The sequence below is a fragment of the Sus scrofa genome, chromosome 1, assembly GCF_000003025.6.
Source record: "Sus scrofa isolate TJ Tabasco breed Duroc chromosome 1, Sscrofa11.1, whole genome shotgun sequence".
NCBI lineage: Eukaryota > Metazoa > Chordata > Mammalia > Artiodactyla > Suidae > Sus > Sus scrofa.
The window spans coordinates 64,379,180-64,397,582 of record NC_010443.5 but is presented as its reverse complement, the minus strand read 5'-3'; the positions used below and the strand labels follow the sequence as shown (position 1 = coordinate 64,397,582).

Here is an 18,403-nt window from a genome sequence, read left to right as displayed (position 1 = left end):
ATATGTTTATCTCTTTTTAGAAGTAGGTTATTCAGTGCAATATCAGGTGATAATATATGTGTTGCCAGAGCCCATTTACTTCCTCACAATTTCAGTTTATTTTTCAGGATGGTGTACTAGAAGAGCAGTTACGAATGTATCTCCACTGTTGTTTGACCCTTTGTGATTTCTGGGAGCCAAACATTGCTATTGTCACCATTCTATGGGAATATTACAGTAAGAACCTGGTAAGTAAATAGAATATGAATTTGTTGCAGGAATTTGAAGAATTCGCACATAATATTTGAGGAATGTTCTTAGGCCTTAATTATAGATAATTATGGACTTCCCTTAAAATTAATTTTTCAAAGTATATTAGAGTAGTTCAAGAACAGCTTTATCTTTCACATTGTCTATAGAACACTGACATAAGGAAATAGAGCATTTGATTTCTGTTTTAAGCAAAGTAGCAAAATTGTACCAGAAAGATATTTCTAAAAGCCCTTATTTATAAATGTTTTCTAGCAGTTATTGGTTGTTTAGAGCACAGTGAACAGTTATTGCTGTCTTGAACAAAACAGCCTTTGCATTTGAGTAGCTTATAGGCTAGTGGGCAGATGCACATATTTTGGGAAAAAAGTTAATAACTGCGGAATGCCAGAGGAGGAAGTTATGGACTTGCAGAAGACTTTATGAAGTCATAATTTAAGTTAGTGTGGGTAATGAGCAGAATTTTCCAAGTACAGAAGAAAAGGAGCATCCAAGCAAAAGAAGCAGTTTGGACAAATGAGTGGAGACATAAAAAAACATAATTTATTCTACCTATATTAAATAGTTCTGAATGATGGGTCTGGGATGACTGTGGAGAGATATGGGATATAAGGAAAGTGGAGAGGTTAATCTGGGGCTAGATTCGGAAGGATTAAAGATAATGTGCAGGTGACTTGATTTATTCAGGAGACATTGGAAAGAAAGATTGTGACATATTAGGTATGTGTTTGAGAAAGTTTTTTGTGAAAGTCATATAAAGGAATTGAGTACAGATGAGTTAGTCATCTAGTATAGTAGTGTATAAGCACAGGGCATGATAACTAAAATAGGGACAGCAAACAAAGGTTTAATTTGAAAGATGCAAATTTAAAGGTAGTTTTAAAGGATTAAGTTACTTGTTTCGTGTGGAGAGAAGATTTGGAATGTTTGGTTTTTCTGGGAAAATGCATAGTGAACCTCTCAATCAAGATAGAAAATGGAGGATATACAAGTAAATTACAAGTTTGGTTTTGTACATGAGCTTATTAAGAATGAGAAAAATACCTTTCTCTGAAGCATATTGTCAGGCTGGTTAGAGAAATAACCAATTCTAATTCTCAGGCAGAATGTATACAAGATGAGTCTAGAGTATTTTGTCATTCCTTATATCAGGAAGGTATCAACATAAGCTAGAGTCATGTCAGAAGGACACAATAGCCAACTTGAAGGAGCTTTCCTTGCCTAACACTGGGTAAATTTGGGCATAAGAAAAAATAATGACCACTGTGGATTAAAACATATCAAATGTGTTTAAGTCCTTGAGTTCATGGTATTTTTAGAAGAGTAATTATTATGAAAATGTAAATAAAGGAAATGTATTTTAGAGTAACCAAATTTCTGATGAGCTAATTTAGAAGGAATAGTAATACAATTAGGAAAGCACTATTTCGTGTATCTGATGAAATAAGCTATCTAGACGATGGTCATCTGTGGCTGCTCAGACTGTGGAGATCACTAAAATGGATGGATTAGGCTGCCAGCAGGATGCATCTTCATATCACTAAAAGTATGACAGTCAGAACTTATGTGCCTCTTTACTAACTGAAATGGGAAGTGCTCAGTACTACCAGTGAAAGATTCCCACCAGAAAACTTAACCTGAATCTGATCAAGTCCTCTAGATACAGCAACCAGTCTCCAGAAAAGATAGAGGATGAAAGCTTACATTTAAGAGGTACTAGGAAGATATAAGCAGCTAAATCCTGAATTCAGGAAATTCTGCACACTAAATCACATGATAAATGGTATGACAAAAAACATTGGGGAATTTATAGAATAAAAGAGATTTAAAGGGCATGTCAACCGAATGCAATATTGATCTTGTTGCTATCCTGATTTAAAAGACGTTTTGGGGTTAATCCATGAATTTGAACACCCCCTTGGTCTTTTGTGCATGAATGGAATTTTTATTTTGGGGGGATATGTGGTGATGGCTGTATAATTTTTGCAATTAAGAAGAGTCAAACTCCTAGTGAGCTAATTGAGATTTATAGCTTTCCATTTTTCATTCAAGAGACTTAATACTTGTTTTCTGGCTTTTGCTTTCAGAATAGTTCTTTCAGTATTTCTTGGCTTCCTTTGAAAGGCCTTGCGTACATCGTTAAGTCACCTTTGTCTATGCTAGAAATGGTGAAGACCTGCTGTTGTGATAAACAAGATCATGACCTGTATAAATCCAGCAGTAGTTATACTATTTTCCTTTGCATTTTGGCAAAAGTTGTTAAGAAAGCAATGAAGAGCAATGGCCTTCATCCTTGGAAACAAGTCAAAGGAAGGTATGTGCCATATCCTTCTTTTCCTGAATGTTCAGTTTTATCTTTGAGGAAGTGTTAGTTTGTATTTTTAAATTTAACTTGTGCTTGGAGGTCCTAGGGTTTACGTTCAAAATGTATTCATTAAAATAGGACAGCAAAATATGGAGCATTTTGATCTTGCCAATTTGTTATGGTAAGGAACAAACCTAATACCCATAACTTGGGGAGGATTTTAGTTTCTTATTTATGTCATCAGTCCTGAAGATTTCAAATTCCATACACTTAATGCAGGGATGTAAGAGTACTTTCATATTTCTTGCCAAAGTTAATCGTGATGTTTTATGTAACTCCTTGCATGTTATTAAAACTTACAGAAATTAGGAGTTCCCATCGTGGCGCAGTGGTTAACGAATCCGACTAGGAACCATGAGGTTGCGGGTTCGGTCCCTGCCCTTGCTCAGTGGGTTGACGATCTGGCGTTGCCGTGAGCTGTGGTGTAGGTTGCAGATGCGGCTCGGATCCAGCGTTGCTGTGGCTCTGGTGTAGGCCGGTGGCTACGGCTCCGATTCGACCCCTAGCCTGGGAACCTCCATATGCCGCGGGAACAGCCCAAACAAATAGCAAAAAGAAAAAAAAAAAAAAAGAAAGAAAGAAATTAAAAACATGTCCACATCATACATTGGCAGACACTAGAATCAATCTATAAAACTGTGCTTTTTGAGCCCACCAGTCCCACAATCCCTGCTTTCTTGCATGAAAACTAACCAGAGTAACTGTCTGTAAGTTCTCATTTGGGACGTAGGCCATTTTCATTTCTGGTGTGGTAAAATAAATTTTAGTCACATTCATCTGTTGTTCTTCTTTTGGAGAGTGCTTGTTAATATAGGGGTGATTCTTATTTGTCTTCCCTGGTTCTCTTTCTTTTGTCTATTAGCCCCTTTTCTAGTCCTCTGTGCAGCAGACTGCCCTCTACCGCTTAGCTTATGTGGTGGAAACTCTCGCAGCAGAATACTTCTCATTTTAGGTAGAGACTTCTCAAGAGTGGCTAGGTGAAATTCTTGTTTGATTTCCACAGTGAATGGTTTGTGCACAGTTATGGTGGATTTTTTTATTTAGAATATCCTTTTAAAAAATAACATCTTTATTAAACCTCCAGTAATTATGTGGCTAAAACAGTAGGGTTTTTTTTTTCCCTTTGTTCTGTTTGAATGTTTGTTTTTGAATCTTAAATAATTTTATGGAAGAGAGAAGAACTTTATTGATAAAAGAAGTCGGAATTCAGTAACAAGTCTACATACCAGGCATTATCAGGGTCATTATGAAGATAATTAAACAGATCTTTACTTTCAGGAGCTTATCTGCTTTTTATTTATAAATAAACATTTAATCTGTCATAAGCATTAATCATTTATATCTTGAGTAAGCAAATTATGGAAGTTATGAAATGTAACAATCCCTAAGTAGGATTCAAAATATTTTTCAATTCTAATCTCTTAATTGATAACAGAAGAGTACATCAACTATTAAATTACATTAAGTAATATTGACAAAAGATTTTTTAATCGCTAGTCTTGGACATTTGAACACTTAAGAATTTTTCCTTTGTGAGTAAGTAAAAATAATTTTTCCAGCACTTTGAATTGTCTTAACCTATAAATATAACAAAAGCAAGTCTTTGTGAGAGGTAGAGGGAAAAAGAGTCTAAGGAAAATTGTCACATAAAATTGCCCTATTAAGATTTCTGTAAAGCACATCAAATTGTACTTAAGAGATTATATATTCTTTCTTATTTGCCAATAAAAATTTAAAAACAAAGGTGATGGGGGAACTATAAAAGGAAAAGCCATGTACTATATGAAAAGAACATTTCTATTGTTTTTGGGGGAAAGCCCCTGAATCCTTTGATTCACTTAGACACACTTGCTGCATCATTGAGAAATGTAAAGGTAGGGGGATGTTCTGGGAGGTTTTTTTCTAAGTGTAAAAAGTTGACACAGTAGCACCGTAAAAAAGAATTATAAAAGTTTAAATTGAGACTGTCATGATTATTGAGGGAAATGCTATTTTAAAAGATGGATTTTTGTGAATGAAACAGTTTTATTAATTCAGTTTTTTATGTTTTACAGAATATATTCTAAGTTCCATCAGAAAAGAATGGAAGAACTAACTGAAGTTGGTCTGCAGAACTTTTTCAGCCTTTTTCTACTATTAGCAGCTGTGGCAGAAGTGGAAGATGTAGCAAGTCATGTTCTAGGCCTCCTAAATTTCCTCAAGCCTGCCTTTATGACATCTCCTCTGATTTGGAAGGGTCAGATGGCCTTCCTCTTGATGTATACCCAGAAAAATCTGGACATCAGTGTTTTGGCTGAGAAATTTTCAGGTGCTTTCCGGGAGAAAGCAAAGGAGTTCTTGGTATCTAAGAATGATGACATGGGACAAAGACAGACTCTCTGGACACTTCTTTCCATATATATTGATGGTGTTCAGGAAGTGTTCGAGACTAGCCATTGCTTGCATCCTTCCCATGAAAAACTGCTTAATGATGGGTTTAGTATGCTTCTGCGAGCTTGTCAAGAATCTGAACTTAGGACCCTATTGGGCTTTCTACAAGCTCTTCTGGCACGAATCAGGTATGTTTTACAGTAATATATATGCTAATTTATTGGTTTGTTTTAAATTATCATCTATGTTGATTCTATATTGAAGTTTTCCTTTTGACATACTCATGAAATTCAGATGTAGAAAGAGGAGTTAGGGAGGTTTACTGCACTGTAGTAAATCAGTAGTAGCTTTCAAACTGACCTTTCAAACAGTACTTCTTCAAAAGAAAGCTTATGTGCAAACGTATAAAACTAAACAAAGAGCAGCGCTGGTGCTGCCCCTCCTTTTCTTTCTGCCTCTTTTAAAAGAGTATTATTATCCATAGGTGTATTTCAAATAGTTTAAGCAATACCATGAGCTCAAATCTGAGGGGGCTTTCATTGAAACATGCAATTTTGTGCCCAGAGTGAGTTTTTTTTTTTTTTTAAAAGGAAGAAGTTTCTTTAAATATTTTGCTACGGAGTTGCAGCCTCAAATGCACAAAATACTTCCAGCTGAAACAATTTATTCTAAGATTAAGATAGGATTGCTTTATTTGTAACACCAATCATCTAGACAAAAACTTACTGTTTTCATATCCACTTAAGTTATGCAAATATGATGATACCCTCAAACCCAAACAATAGTGGATAAGAACAGTGGTTATGACATTTATTGCCTTTAAGGCCCTTTTCTCATAACACTTTTACCTTTGAAGTACATAGTCTTCAGAATTTAGATTCTACCACTCAGTGCAGTTAGTCACTGTCACTAAAAAGTTGTGTAAAAGTTACACATACAAATATGATTTCCATTTAAGTATTGTATTCGAAGTCAATGAAAAGACTGCTTCCCTCTTCTTACTCGCACATTACAAAAGTAGCAGCTATTTTTCAAAGATACTAAACTTAATGAAATTTCTGAATTTGGGGCATTTATTCATTTCCATTTTTGTTTATTACTAATTTACTTAATTTGCTTTATGTTGGGCTATGTGTTCATACAAATTAACCCACAGGCTTTTACTCCTCATCTTATGTAGTTTTTATGTTCATCCACTTTCATCAGTTTAAATTCTAAAGGTTTAGCCAGAGTTGTTGATCAGATAATCACCCCCTTATCCCCTCATGTAAGCTGTATCAAATATTTGGATGAATGGGTAGATAGATGGATAAGTAAATGAGTAACCAGCTTTATTACAAGAAGCTTTTACTGATTCTGGAACTTCTTCATAAACTCCATTTGTTTGATCTTAGTCTACTTGAGTTTATGAGCAGATGTTATACTTTTCCAAGTGTCAAATTCTTTAGTGTTTGGTGAGTTTTTAAATAAGTGGTAAGTAGTATTTTCCTGTGCTTCCTGGGCAAAATGAGAAATTTCCTTATTTCTGGTACCATTTTTGCTTTGTTTATACTTATCTGAATATACAAAACAAGAAGGTAGAGAAGGGAACTGATCTAAACCATTCCAGTGATGGTACTATAACTTGGGCATAAGAGTAGGAAATAAAGGGAGAGTATAGGCATATGGGAGAGATGCAGTCATGGAAACCACCTGGCAGAATCCATATATCTTTCTACCTTTTCCATTGAAGATGGATAAGTCTTATTTTATTGGTGTTAATAATTGTGTTGCTTCTTATGGTTTTTTTTTTTAAAGTAAAGATTTATATCTTACAAATACTATTATTTTGATTTTTTAGTTAGAAATTTGGGGAATCTTTTTGTTGTTAGAATTTTCTTTAAGTTGCACACAGAGTGTGTCATCCTGGTAAAAATGATAAGAGAAAAATAAAGGAGATAGAAGATGACAAGTAAAAATTCTTTTCTTCACTCCTTTTTTCTGTGGTTTAGTGGTTCTTACCTAGGGGTGAGTTTGGCCCCCAGGGGACATTCATTTGGCAGTGTCTGGAGAAGGTTTTTTATTTATTTATTTATTTATTTTGGCTTTTTAGGGCTGCACCCGTGGCATATGGAAGTTCCCAGGCTAGGGGTCAAATCAGAGCTGCAGCTTCCGGCCTACACCACAGATACAGCAACGTGGCATCTGAGTCATGTCTGCAACCTACACCACAACTCATGGCAATGCTGGATCCCTGACCCACTGAGTGAGGTCAGTGATCAAACTCGCATCCTCAAGGATGCTAGTCAGATTCGTCTCTGCTGTGCTACAACAGCAACTCCTGGAGAAGGTGTTGATTATCACAAGTATGAGGGGTGCTACTAACTTCTAGTGGGTAGAGGTCAGGGATACTGCTAAACAAGCTACGATGTACAGGACAGGCCACACAGCAAAGAATTACCTGGTCCAACCTCAGTGAAGCTCAAGTTGGAAACACTGGTCTAGTTCTACTCCATAGAATTAAAATGGTTTGTTACAGAACCTTCCAGACTTCCTCCCATTCATAGACTTAAAACATGAAACAGATGATCTTTGTTCTGCAAACTCATTCTTTCACTTAGTGTTTCCTAGACAGTTTTTCATGTTAGTATACGGAGATCTATTTAATGGCTAATTAGTATTTTATATACAGATGTACCAAACTTTAGCCAGTCCTCAAATAATGGAATTTTATGTTATTTACCATTTTGTTATTATAAACACAGTTTTAACTTCTTTATGCATGTATTCTCTGTGTATCCATGGAGGTGTATCCATAGATTTATCCGTAAGTGAATTGGTCTATATGCATTTTAAATGTAAGTGGATAGCCCAGTCCCTTTAAATCGTCCCTTTTAATTAAAAAAAAAAAAAAAAATTGCACCAGTTTCACTCTCCCTAATAATGGATGAGAAAGCTTCCTTTCTTATTTTTAGATTATAGTATATGGAGTATATTTAGAAAACATGCATCTTAAGGTAACTTATACACAGAAGTTTAAGATGTTAATTAATGAAAACTTGGTAATAGGGGAATGAGATTTATTTTGACGGTTGTAAAGGCTTTAAAAATGGAAATACAAAGAAAGTAATAAAATAGGAAATTATTTTTTCTTTATTTGCTGACTTCTTTTTGTCTTCAAACACCTAACTGGAACTTTCTAGTTATTCTTCAAAAGTAGTAACTAGAGGAGTTCCCATCGTGGTTCAGTGGAAATGAATCTGACTACTATCCATGAGGATGCAGCTTCGATCCCTGGCCTCACTCAGGATCTGGCATTGCTGTGGCTGTGATGTAGGCCAACAGCTTTGGCTGCAGTTCAGCCCCCTAGCCTGGGAACCTCCATAGGCCATGGGTGTGGCCCTAAAAAGACAAAAAAAAAAAAAAAAAAAAAAAAGTAGTAACTAGAATCACAAAAATAGTTCTTGCAGTCTTAAAAGGTAGACAGTTGACAAACACTGCCTCATTTATTTCTTTACCAATCCTGTCATCCCTGTTTATAGATGAAGAAATGGAGACTTTTTAATTTTGTAACTTACCTAAAATAAGAGTTAAGTTTCAGGACGGTCCCTCAGACTCTAACCCACTAAACCATAGCCCCCTTCTTACACTATCTGTTATAAAAATATGTATAATATATAGTTTACAAATAACTAAAAAACTATAACCATACCACTACAGTTTTTATAAATTAAGAAGTAATTAGATGAGCGAAATCTGCAAACTGTTTGCAAACCTCAAAGTATTACCAAGTATATATACTTCTTTGTGCTTTTACTTTTTGTTTTTGCTGTGGTAGGAAAAAAAAAGTGGAAGGGTTGCCTATGGAGGACTTTTTCTTTGTTTTTATAATTTTGCAAGTTACATATTTTTTTAATGTGTCGGTTGGAAAAAATCACAAAGAGGTTTGGGGACAAGAAAAATCATTTTTATTTACCATACTCATTTATCTTTGATTTATTATTAACACCATTTCAGCCATCTAAATTTTACTTATAAAAACAAATTTTTCTGTTTAATTTAGTTGACGTTTTTAGCATTTAAAGTAAAAGCGATTTCAGGAATGTTGGGAAAATACTGCTTACAAGTACCTTGTAAACACTAAGGGTACCTCTATTAATCCATGGCAGTGTCTGTTCAGAAGGACAGAGGTAGGAATCAAGAGCACATAATAAAGACCATCAATTATATAAGGTGACAATAACTTTATATTAGGAATTTCATTTAAACTAGATCTGGTTTGAATTTGTAATTTGTCATCATGCGGAACAACGGGCAAGGAATATGTTGTTCTTTAGGACTAACCAGTGAAGAAAAGGAAACAAATGTGTACGTTGGTAACATTTAATTCCTTGTACAAATGTTTATTTTCGGTTTTGTTTTTTTACTATTCAACTATGATCAAAAGCAGTTGCTATAAGAGAATGTGAAATCATGTGTAATTTCCGTTGTCAAAATTATAGAGCAGCTTTAACAGAAGTGTGAGGCCAGTGTGTGAATAAGAATGGTGTGGTAGTGTCTAGGACATTATTAATTCTGTCATGGTTTAGGCACTGCCATCTTTTAAATTCCTGACGCTCACATGGTAATTTGCACACAGTCCTTCAATGAGACTGATTGTAGTATATAGTAAGAGGGACTGTGACTTGCATAGTTTTGTTTTATTCCATCAATCTTCAGTACTTCCTTCTAAGGCAGATGTTGTCAAGACAGACTTTTAGTTTGAGATCTTTGAGGAGAAAGGGCCCCAGAGATCATTCAGGTTGTTTACCTTAGAAAGAAGGAAGGAAAGGAGGCAGGGAAAGGAAACACAGGAAAAGTCCTCTAGGTATTTGATTATACAGATATGCTCCTAATTTCTTAACCTAAAATCTGGAACTTCATTGAAGATCTTTTGATAGGGCTCTTCTAGTTATGATGTAATATTTTTACTATTCATTATTAGAAAGTTCAAAAATATTTTGAGTAGTTTAAAAATTAAAGCATGGTTTTTTTTTTTTTTTTTTCTTTTAAAGAACAAAGCTAAATTCTTTGAATTTTGGGTTAGATAGGAAAGAGGAGTTACATAGATTGATGATATTTATTCCTGGCTGCATCCCTGACAAGGAAAAGAATGAAATACTTTACCTTAGCAATCTCTACTGTTTTCTAATTCAGGTGGGAATAAGGTACCGGTCCTTGCATAAATGTGTGTGCAGGATGTGTGTGTGTGTGTGTTGAACTGAGTAATAGTTTTATAACTGTATGACAGAGAAATTATGGGTAGGAAGGAACTAAGATCACTGATTAAAGGGAGAAGCGGCTCCCTCTAGGCTGTTAAGAAATAATAACTTCATATGCCACTTTCTGCTAACTGGAGCTGATGGCTCACCAGAGCATTCTTTATTGCTGATTAAGTAGCATTATGAAAATACTGACTTGGTTATGTTAACTGAATGCCTCCGTGTTTAAAACTTCGAATGTCAAATAGTTTTAGCAGTCATCTTTAACATTTCATATTACCTTTCTGGAATCACATTTCGTGTTCTCACTTGACTGTTATTTGAGGTTAATATAAAAATGGCAGGCTTTCATTTGTGGAGTTAGGTGTAGCCAAAAGCTTTTCTTTAATTATATCCATTCATGCTGCTATAGTTAAGGGTCTGTCAGCATTTCCATTATAAACCTCCATTTTCAGGGTTTTATAACACAGCTATGAAAATTAGCTCTGGGCAAAAACTTGACATACAAGTCCTCATGAGATTTTCCCTTCTCCCCATCCCCCTTTCTTCATTTTTACTGAAGTAGGGGTGAGTGATTTCAAAATGCCTTTTGGCATCTGCAAATATCATTTGGAGTTTAAAAAGAAACAATAAATTTTCAGGCTTTGTACCTGTTTGTTCTACCACTTAAGGGAAGTTGTGGACTTAACGAATTTAAGCCAAGGGGATATTGATCAACTGACATCCTATTTTGTATTAAATGAGAGCCTAGTTTTCAAAGAAGTGTAAAGAGGGCTGAAAACTTGTCAAAGATGTTAAATGTGGAGACTAAGAAACGGTTCAGAAGGGATGATTACTTGGTTTTGATTCTGCATGTGCTCAAAGAGCAAACCTTAACAGGTTTAAGATTCTTTTTCCTGGTTTCGAAATACATTTTGAAAATACGTGTATTTTAAAATCCTTTTCTTCTTTTTCATGAACTTGAAAGTTCATCTATTTGTTGTATTTTGTTGTATATCTTTTTTGACATTTGGGATGCATGGGTGTGTGTGTACACACATGGGCACAGAAGAACTGTGTTTATTATTCCCCTCAAATATTTTTCATGCTTAGTAATTCTAGTTATTTTAACCTTTATTGATATGCTATCATTTATTGTAAACAACCAAAAAATTCTTTAATCTTCCCTTTAGTGAGAGAACTGCGGGGTTTTCTATGTAGGGAAGGAGGTAGTACAGAAGCAAATACTCTTGTGAGGCCCTGCAAATGCCAAATAATTTACATGATGTTTTAGGAAAATAGAAAGGGTAGTCCTGACAGCATGCAAGCCTTTTCCTCCTTTTGTGGTTGGGTGTTCTATTGGTATGAATATAGCTTTTAATTACTGAGGCATAATTTACGACAAAACAACTTTGAAATGTATATGATTTTGTAAATAAATTATTAGTTATTTGCAAAGTTTGATTAGTATATTCCAGATGACGCAAAATCTCTCAGTCTATGTCATCACACACACACATATGAACATATATATGTATATGTACATGTACGTGTATCATATATATCATTTATACTCTAGGATACATATTTGATGCAGATTTTACTTTGATTTGATGCAAGTTTTTAGAGCAGTGTTCTAATAGTTTGAGAGAGGGAGCACATGAGTATGCTGCGTGGAAAAATGGAGTTTTTATTTGAAAAATCAAATAGTTGTGTTGCTCACTAAGAGTGATCCATCTACCAGGTTTGGTTGCTTCAGAGAAAAAGCATAAGCATCTTTAAGGCAGTGTGCTAGTGTTAGGTATTTGGGGAAGAGAGAAAATGTAAAGATTTCTTTTTGTCATTAAGTATCTCATATATCTTTCAACTGAAATTTTTACATATGAATTAGCTTTTTTGTTTGTTTGCTTATTTACTCTTTACCAGGCTTGAATTTTACAAAACATGTTTACTATAGCCTTTTGTATTACATATTTTGTAAATTCACACAGTAACATAAACTATTCACCCTAATAAATTGGAAATGTTGCTGTACTTTTTTTGTATTTTACTGAAACATAAATTATCCACTTAATTTATCATGAATAGGAGTTAATATTTTGTGCCATCTATTTAGTCTCCAACTAGATTTGTTACATATGTTTGAATTCTCCTTGCATAAGTACAAAGTGACCCTTTTAAAGTATTATAAGGGAAAATTTATGTGTCTAAATCTCAGCTTTCTTGGTAAAATGAGGATACTACCACAAACTCACAAAGCAATTTTGAGGGTTAAGTGTAGTCCTGAATGTAAAATGGCCACCACAGTGCCTGGCGTATTAGTAGGTGTTCAGTAAATTTTAGATGTTGCTATTACTATCATTACTATTCTTTTCAAAAAAAAAAACAAAACCCAATAATATAATTATTTCCTTTTACTGTACTTTATACCTGGCAACCTCAAGGGGTGTGTGTGTATGTGTGTGTGTTCGGCCTTATCTTGAATGGTTCTTAATCCATTCCTAATATAGTACCTTTTACATAGTGGACATTTAGGAAATGCATTTTGAAGTGTAAATGACTCAGGTTCTTTATTGTACAAAGTCAGGGTTGTGGAGAACAGGAACATTGTCTCGAAATTATAAAACTATTGGAAATTGTGATTCTATGTTATAAGAAAGTAAGGAACTGCTATAGAAAAATAAAAGTAGTTTTCTAAGGTAGAAATGTGACATGTGTGCCCTTCTGTTCTCTATATATCTTGTTGAGGGAGAATTTTTTTCAATTCAATCTTTATTTTATATTGGTGTATAGTTAATTTACAATGTTGCATTAATTTCAGGTGTATAGCAGAGTGATTCAGTTATACATTTTTTTTTCATATTTTTTCCCACATAGGTTTTTAGAGAATATTGAATAGAGTTCCCTGTGCTATACAATAGGTCCTTACTGATTATTTTATATATAGTAGTTTGTATATGTTAATCCCAAATTCCTAATTTATCCCTCCCATTCCCCCTTTGGTAAACATAAGTTTGTTTTCTATGTCTGTGGGTCTGTTTCTGTTTTGTAAATAAGTTCATTTGTATCATTTTTTTAGATTCCACATGTTAAGTGATATCAGATGACATTTGTCTTTGTCTTACTTCACTTTGTATGATAATCTGAATCCCTCCATGTTGCTGCAAATGGCATTATTTCATTCCTTTTTATGACTGAGTAATATCATTATATATATGTATCACCTCTTTATCCATTCCTCTGTCAGTGGACATTTAGGTTGCTTCCAAGTCTTGTCTATTTTAAGTAGTGCTGCAATGAATATTGGGGTGAATATATCTTTTCGAATTAGATTTTTTTGTCTTTTCTGAATATATGCCTGAGAATAAGATTGCTGGATAATATGGCAACTCTATTTTTAGTTTTTGTTTTTTTTGTTTTTTTTTTTGTCTTTTTGCTATTTGTTTGGGCCTCTCCCACGGCACATGGAGGTTCCCAGGCTAGGGGTCGAATCGGAGCTGTAGCCACTGGCCTACACCAGAGCCACAGCAACGCAGGATCCAAGCCGCGTCTGCAACCTACACCACAGCTCACGGCAACGCCGGATCGTTAACCCACTGAGCAAGGGCAGGGACCGAACCGCAACCTCATGGTTCCTATTCGGATTCGTTAACCACTGCGCCACCACGGGAACTACTATTTTTAGCTTTTTTAAAGGAACCTCCCTACTGCTGTTTATAGTGGCTGCACCAATTTACATTCCCACCAACAGTGTAGGAGAGTTTCCTTTTTTTCCCACACCCTCTCCAGCATTTATTATAAAGACCTTTTTTTTTTTTTTTTTTTTTTTTGTCTTTTTAGGGCCGCACCCATGACCTATGGAAGTTGCCAGGCTAGGGGTCGAATAAGAGCTACAACTGCCAGTCTACATCACAGCCACAGAAAGACCAGATCTGAGATACATCTGCAACCTACACTGCAGCTCAAGGCAATGCCGGATCCTTTAACCCAGTGAGCGAGTCCAGGGATCAAACCTCTGCATCCTAATGATATAAATGGATTCTTAACCCACTGGGTCACAATGGGAACCCCCTATTATATAGAATTTTGATGATAGCCATTCTGACCAGTGTGAAATAATACCTCATTGTAGTTTTAATTTGCCTTACTCTGGTAAGTAGTGATGTTGAGTATTTTCTTCATATGCCCATTGGTCACCTCTATGTCTTCTTTGGACAAATGTCTTTTTGGGTCATCTGCCCATTTTTTGATTGGGTTGTTTGGGGTTTCTTGTTATTGATCTGTATGAGTTGTTTGTATGTTTTGGAAATAAATCCTCTGCTGGTCGCATCATTTGCAAATATTTTCTCCCAGTCTGTAGGTTGTCTTTTTGTTTTGTTTATGGTTTCTGTTGCTTTGGAAAAAGCTCATAAGTTTGATTAGGTCTCATTTGTTTATTTTTGCTTTTATTTGATTGCCTTGAGAGACTAACCTAAGAAAACATTGCTATGATTTATGACAGAGAATGTTTTGACTATTTTTTTTTTTAATCTTTTTCTAGGGCCACACCCATAGCATATGGAGGTTCCCAGGCTAGGGGTCCAACTGGAGCTGTAGCCACCAGCCTACGCCACAGCCACAGCAATGCAGGATCCGAGCCACATCTGCAACCTACACCACAGCTCACTGCAAGGCCGGATCCTTAACCCACTGAACAAGGCCAAGGACCAAGGATAGAACCCGAAACCTCATGGTTCCTAGTCAGATTCGTTAACCACTGAGCCACGGCGGGAACTCCTTAAGTTTGTTTTTGTGTATGGTATGAGGGAGTTTTCTAACTTCATTGATTTACATGTGACTGTCCAACTTTCCCAACACCACTTGTTAATGAGACTGTTATTTGTTTGTTTGTTTTTTCTATTATGTGTTCTTGCTTCCTTTTTCAAAGATTGATTAACCGTGGGTTTGTGGTTATTATTTTCGAGCTCTCTCTTGTGTTCCATTGATCTGTATGTCTGTCTCTGTTCCAGCAGCATGCTGTTTGGATTACTATGGCTTTGTAATACTTCCTGGAGTCTGGGAGGATTATGCCTCGTGTTTTACTCTTTTTGTTCAGGACTACTTTGGCAATTCTGGGTCTTTTGTGGTTCCATGAAAATTTTTAGGATTTGTTCTACTTATGTGAAAAATGTCATGGGTAATTGGATACAGATATCCTTATATCTATGGATTGCTTTGGGACCTTTTTTAAAAATTTTTATGAAGTCCTATTTATTTTTTCATTTGTTGCTTGTGCTCATCTCTTACTCTGTTGCCACATTTATCTTCTTAGAGAACAATTCTGTTTATGTCATTCTGTATTTTAATACCTTTAATGAGATCCTGATGAATACAGAGAAAATTTCAAATTCCTTATCATGGTTTTCAAAGTTATCCACAGTATGGCTTTACCCATATCTGCAACTTTTTCTTGTTGTTCTCTTTTACTGTAGTCAAATGGAACTACTAGTTACCAAGAAATCTGCAAGTGTTTTTTACCTTTGTTTATATTTTCCTATCAAAACGAGTTGAGAGTTTAGACCAGAGCATGGCCAAAACAGTAGAGATCTGAGGACTGAATGAGTTGAAGTTATGTGATAGCCAATGATTAGAAAAAAGTTAAATTCAAGAAATGAAAGTAATAGTTAAGATCTTGAGTCAGAAATGCTCAGCGCTGGTCTGATAGGCATAGAGATGGAGTAGCAGAGTACAGGAAAAGAAAAACTAGACAAGCAGAAAACCCAAAAGATGTATTTAGATTGGAAGAGAAAGGTAGTGGTTTCAAAAGTTAGTAGTAAGTAGATCAGAGCTAGTGATAGCATCAGAAAGCATCATATTGGAGAACATCGTATCATATATAGGAGGAATCAGAATTTCAGGCAGTAGTAGGCAGTTCCATAACACCAAGTTGTGTGTTTTGCCTCTCCTCCTTAAGGAACCCCTTACAGCATTTGAGAGTTCTACTGTTGCAGCATGGTATAAAAAGCAAGGGCTTTAGGGCCGATAAACTGGAGAGCAAATCATCCCTCTTCCACTTACCAACAGCGCAACCTGGGGAAGTTACTTAACCTTTCCTAAGTTTCAGTTGCATATTTTTAAAATAATCTATACCTTGTAGAATTTCTGTAAATATCTTGTGAGATCTCTGCTGTCCATACACACTAGCTATGTGTGACAGTTTAAGTTAATGAATATAAAATGACAAATTCATCTCCTCAGTCGCACTAGTTATATATCAAGTGCTCATTAGCTGTAGTGGCTACCGTAGTGGACAGCACTGACCTAGATGCTGCAACTATCCAGACCAGGGATCATGATAAACTCTCAATACATCTTCGTTTTCTTCATTTTTGTGTGAACTCTGTTATCCTTCATTCCAAGCTTCTCTTGAAATGTATACTTGTCCATGTGTCCCCAATCTCAAATAATCTCGCTTTGAATTTCCCTAACACTTTCTCTCTAATGCTCTTTATTGCTTCCTACTTGTAATTGTAAGCAGTTCCCTGGAGTGGAAGATTCCTTATTGAAAGGGCTTTTTGAGTGACTGGAGCACAATGTAAGAAAATAGACTCACAGCAAGGCACATCCGTGTGAATTCTGGAAGGCTGGGTACAGAGAAAACATACCAAAGTTTCCATGGTCTTCTTAGTCTTACTCATTTTTTTTTTCCTATTTTTTGTATTTGCTGTGCCTCTAGTCCAGTTATAATGTAGGTCAGATTAAATACCTAACCCTATCTCCAAAATTATCAAGTTAAAGTAAGAGGTGAATAGAGCTCTATATTACAGATTTTTTTTTCAAGATTTCTCTACTTTCAAGAAGTAGAAAAATGTAGCTTTATGACTTCTCTGACTTATAGTTGTTCTCAAAGTTTGAAATTACTATAAACCCATTTTTTTTCTGTGGTTAAACAGTAAATTCCACCTCTCATAATTAGGAAAAGGAAGGTAAGAATGGTGAAAGAACACAGTGAAATAAATTGAGATGAAGAACATTGGGATACAAGGACAAGGACAAAAGAAATACACTGGAAAGGAAACAGTTCATTCTTTTGAAAGTGAATCAGTTCAGGGAATAGAAGTGCCATGGTTATTTTCTGTACCCAGCACTGGAATATTTTTCTTTAGCAAAAAGGTAATAAATCAAAAGATGTTGGGGTGAGGCAAAAGCTTCTTTTCTCAATCTTACTTATGTCACTGTGGTTCCTTGTCTGAACCCCATGGTTCACTCTAGGTATTTAGACCACCCAGATCTTTGAAGCTTTGGATAAAATTCAGCAGTAAGTTTATAGGAAGGTATTGCTACTGTGCTCTTTGATGGCACCACACAGGGCTGTGTTTCTTAAACCAAAGACAAGTTATTGTAATAAGTATATTGAAGACTAGTAATTCCCATTATGATGGATTTGCTAAAGTTAACTTTTTTTTCCAACAGTGGTATAGGTAAAAACACCTGAAATTTATGATTTCAATAAGTGGACTCAGTCTTAAAAAACTCAAATAAACAGCATTTGTGGCTTTTGGTTATGAAAGAGAAATATTCAAAGGAAGCAAGTGAGGAAGCAGAGAATAATTTAAGCATTCACGTTCAATACGTGTAGTACAATAAGCCACTAAAAGGTATTTTTTAATGATGTGATATGTCAGTGAGGAAAGGAAACTGATCTCTTAATTATCCCATTAATTATTTTTAGAATAATAAGACCTCAGAAGGCACTGTAAATTGTGGAAAAATAGATTCATTATAGTATTAAAATATTCCTAGCTATTCTCACCGTTTTCTGGTAATTACCCTAAAGTTATTTTCTTTAAGATGTGTTTTTTAGAAAACATCAGAGTATCTTTTTGCTTTATGATAGGAATTTACTTTTGCCATCATATGGCCTATAAGGAATGATTCCTTACCTTTCCCCATCTATCTTGTGGAGAAGGGTGAGTAATTGCTCAGTTTCAAATTTCATTTATATTTTAACAAAATTGAGAACAAATATAAGGAGTGAAACTAGCCTTTGGAACTCTTAATTTCAATTGTTTCTTCTTTACCTTACAAGATATATATTTTTCTCTCTTTAGGATATCTCTTGTCAGATTTAAGGCTTATTTAAAATGAAAAGAAAGCTGGAGCAATTTTCTTTATTCCATTTCAGTCTCCTAAGGCCTATTTCCCCCTGGTGAGCTCATAG

At 35.2% G+C, this 18,403-nt stretch overlaps 1 protein-coding gene across 9 annotated transcripts in view; it reads left to right on the top strand.

The window, feature by feature from the left end:
* Positions 1 to 18,403, top strand: part of MMS22L (MMS22 like, DNA repair protein) — a 153,879-nt gene that overhangs the window by 62,374 nt on the left and 73,102 nt on the right. For 5 of the 9 annotated variants that reach the window (XM_021073207.1, XM_021073193.1, XM_021073188.1 and 2 more), the window contains 3 exons: positions 108 to 227; positions 2,337 to 2,563; positions 4,669 to 5,172. In XM_021073207.1, coding sequence (XP_020928866.1) covers positions 108 to 227; positions 2,337 to 2,563; positions 4,669 to 5,172 — 851 coding nt within the window. Of the gene's footprint in view, positions 1 to 95; positions 228 to 2,336; positions 2,564 to 4,668; positions 5,173 to 18,403 lie in introns of all 9 variants that reach the window. The other 4 variants (XM_021073186.1, XM_021073197.1, XM_021073178.1 and 1 more) reach the window with 1 other exon arrangement.